The sequence below is a fragment of the Ammodytes marinus genome (genome assembly GCF_949987685.1).
Source record: "Ammodytes marinus genome assembly, chromosome: 8".
Lineage (NCBI taxonomy): Eukaryota > Metazoa > Chordata > Actinopteri > Uranoscopiformes > Ammodytidae > Ammodytes > Ammodytes marinus.
The window spans coordinates 2,213,349-2,215,848 of NC_137212.1; the positions used below are offsets into that span (position 1 = coordinate 2,213,349).

A 2,500-nucleotide genomic window follows, 5' to 3' on the forward strand; every position below is an offset into this window, starting at 1 on the left:
TGAGGAATAATCACTTTAAAATCTTTATTAAACAGTTATCCGTTTAAACTAATAATGGCTAAAGTACCTTAACATTGTGGATCCTCTGGCAGCATCTGAAGTCTTCCTGCATCCACACTATTCTCACTTTACTTTAGTATTACCATGTAATCACCTGGTCAATGATCAAATTCCTTCGTGATTTTTCTCTACTTATGACATCTATTGCAGCATGTCCGTCCTGGGAGAGGGATCCCTTACTCTGTCGACTCTCCCTGAGATTTCTTCAAATTTTTTAATCCCGGTAAAGGGTTTTTTACTGGGAGTTTTTTTCTCAGCCGAGCTAAGGGTGTAAGGGCAGGGTGTCATATTGTATCATATATCATATTGTATGAAATGTAAAGCCCACTGAGACAAATGTGTTTGTGATTTTAGGCTATACAAATAAAACTGATTTGATTTGATTTGATTTACAGTACTTGATTCATGTACTTGTTCTGAATAAGACAACAATATTTCAGAAATGTTGGCAAGATTTTCCGGAATCCTGTTTTTTAACGTATTTATAGATAGCCTATAATGTGTTTTTACTTATAAATACAGGCAAATTAAACACATGACACAACATACAACCCAATGATCCCTTGGGACGATAACACAAAGTAATATGTATGAATATGCAATGAGAAAATTATGTATTATGTGTAATTGTCCGGAAGAATAATAAATAAATAAATAAATAAATGATGACTAGACATCAGATGCAAATATACATAATTCGAGTTAATAGGATCCCTGTATTAGGCCAAATTAAAATATATATATAATAGGATATTTAGATAGACAAATTCCGACTCTCCACTAAATATCTGTTCACCATTTCATATTGTACTTTCTGTAGCAGTAACCTTGTAAATATACATGTGAAATATTCCCAAGAAAACGATGTAATTAAATAATTTGGGTGAAGAGGGTTATTAGGCTCGTGTCAGTGTCTGTATACGGGACTAGTTAAAGCAGCGGAGTGACACATCCTTTCAACGAGAGACGATCTTTGGTTTCTGTCAGCGCTGCTTCGTTGTGTGTGGTTCCTGAAAGCGGCTCTCTCTCTCTGACAGCCAGCCTCCACCCATCCATCCATCCACCCACCCACGGTCCACCCATCCATCCTTAGCCGGGGATAACGCACTGGATCCCGGCGACAAATTGGACAACAGGGCGGTCTATTGTGGATCTACAAAAACACCCGAGGACAGATCGGTATTTTCCGCTTTCGTGTCGGAGACTGACGAAGCTGCAGCCGCGAGGAGATGATGCTGTCATGCGAAGAGAGATACGTCATTGATTTAACAACAACACAATGGTCGATTCTTTTCACTGGGATTTTCAACCGAAAGCAGTAATACTAATGGTGAAAGAAAAGCATTCATCGATTAGACATCTCGTCCGCGCTGCCGAGGAAGTGAAACCGTAACAACCAGAGACACATCCGCTCTGCCCTGGGAACAGACACTGCACAAGATCACGTTGTCATGTCGGCGTGATCCGGCGAGATTTGTGTTTTGTTCCTGCAAATTAAGACTATTTCTGAATTGCTGATGCAGCTTTTTCATATCAACCCAAATAGACCATTATTTAATAGGTTTATATATTGAATTTCGTAATATTCAGTAGGCCTGTGCATGCAGAGATTTAGTTAATCATAAATTGCTTATATATATATATATATATTTTAATTCTCACTTTTACACAGTGGGAATTAAGCTTTTGAAAAGGCAAATTGGCCAAAAAAATCATATTAATTAAGTAGCTGAACACATTATACAAGGAATAGTATTCATGATTTGGGCAAAACTTCAGATGCATTTAAATGTTATTCTGGACTTTGAAAAATGTAAAATATTCTAATTTTGAAACATTAATTAAACCATTATTATTTTAACATATTCAACTGGAATCGCAGACACTGGAACGAGACTGAATAAGGACTAAATAAAACACATCAGAACTTCTCTCTACAAGACATTTTAAATCAGTGCATTGGACCTTTTTTTGGGGTATTCTTGAACGAGACACTCCACACGCAAAAAAGTTCCTCATAGTAACTTTAACAGACACTGCAAAGGAAGAGCTCTGGACGTTGACACTGGAAAACTAAGGACATAAAAATATGTAAAATAAATTCTCTGCAAGTTTTTTTTTTGTGTTTTTGAATGGGACACTCCATTGAAATCCTATTTAAACACAACCAGAGCATTCGCCTTCACTCTTGACATCACTGCTGTGTTATTAGTAGGGCCTATAGTTAATCCAGTTTGTGATTTCTTTGTGATGCTCGACGTTGTAAAAATGAAAGAATCGTGCCGTATCTGCGCCCGCGAGCTCTGCGGAAACCAGCGCCGATGGATTTTCCACCCGGCCGCCAAAGTCAACCTCCAGGTGCTTCTGTCCCACGTTTTGGGTCGCGAACTGTCCCGGGACGGTCGCGGGGAATTCGCCTGCTCAAAATGCACCTTTATGT

General features: G+C 38.4%; 1 protein-coding gene across 7 annotated transcripts in view; it reads left to right on the forward strand.

Annotated features, from left to right (window-relative positions):
• The window catches only part of pde4dip (phosphodiesterase 4D interacting protein), a 139,290-nt gene that overhangs the window by 82,304 nt on the left and 54,486 nt on the right, over positions 1 to 2,500 (forward strand). For 6 of the 7 annotated variants that reach the window (XM_080032744.1, XM_080032749.1, XM_080032746.1 and 3 more), the window contains exon 1: positions 2,172 to 2,500. This exon is cut by the window's right edge and continues 1,043 nt beyond it. The exons of the other annotated variant lie outside the window; for it this stretch is intronic. In XM_080032744.1, the coding sequence (XP_079888870.1) occupies positions 2,311 to 2,500 (190 nt within the window). In that variant the 5' untranslated portion in view covers positions 2,172 to 2,310. Of the gene's footprint in view, positions 1 to 2,171 lie in introns of those variants that run through there. 7 annotated transcript variants of the gene reach the window in all.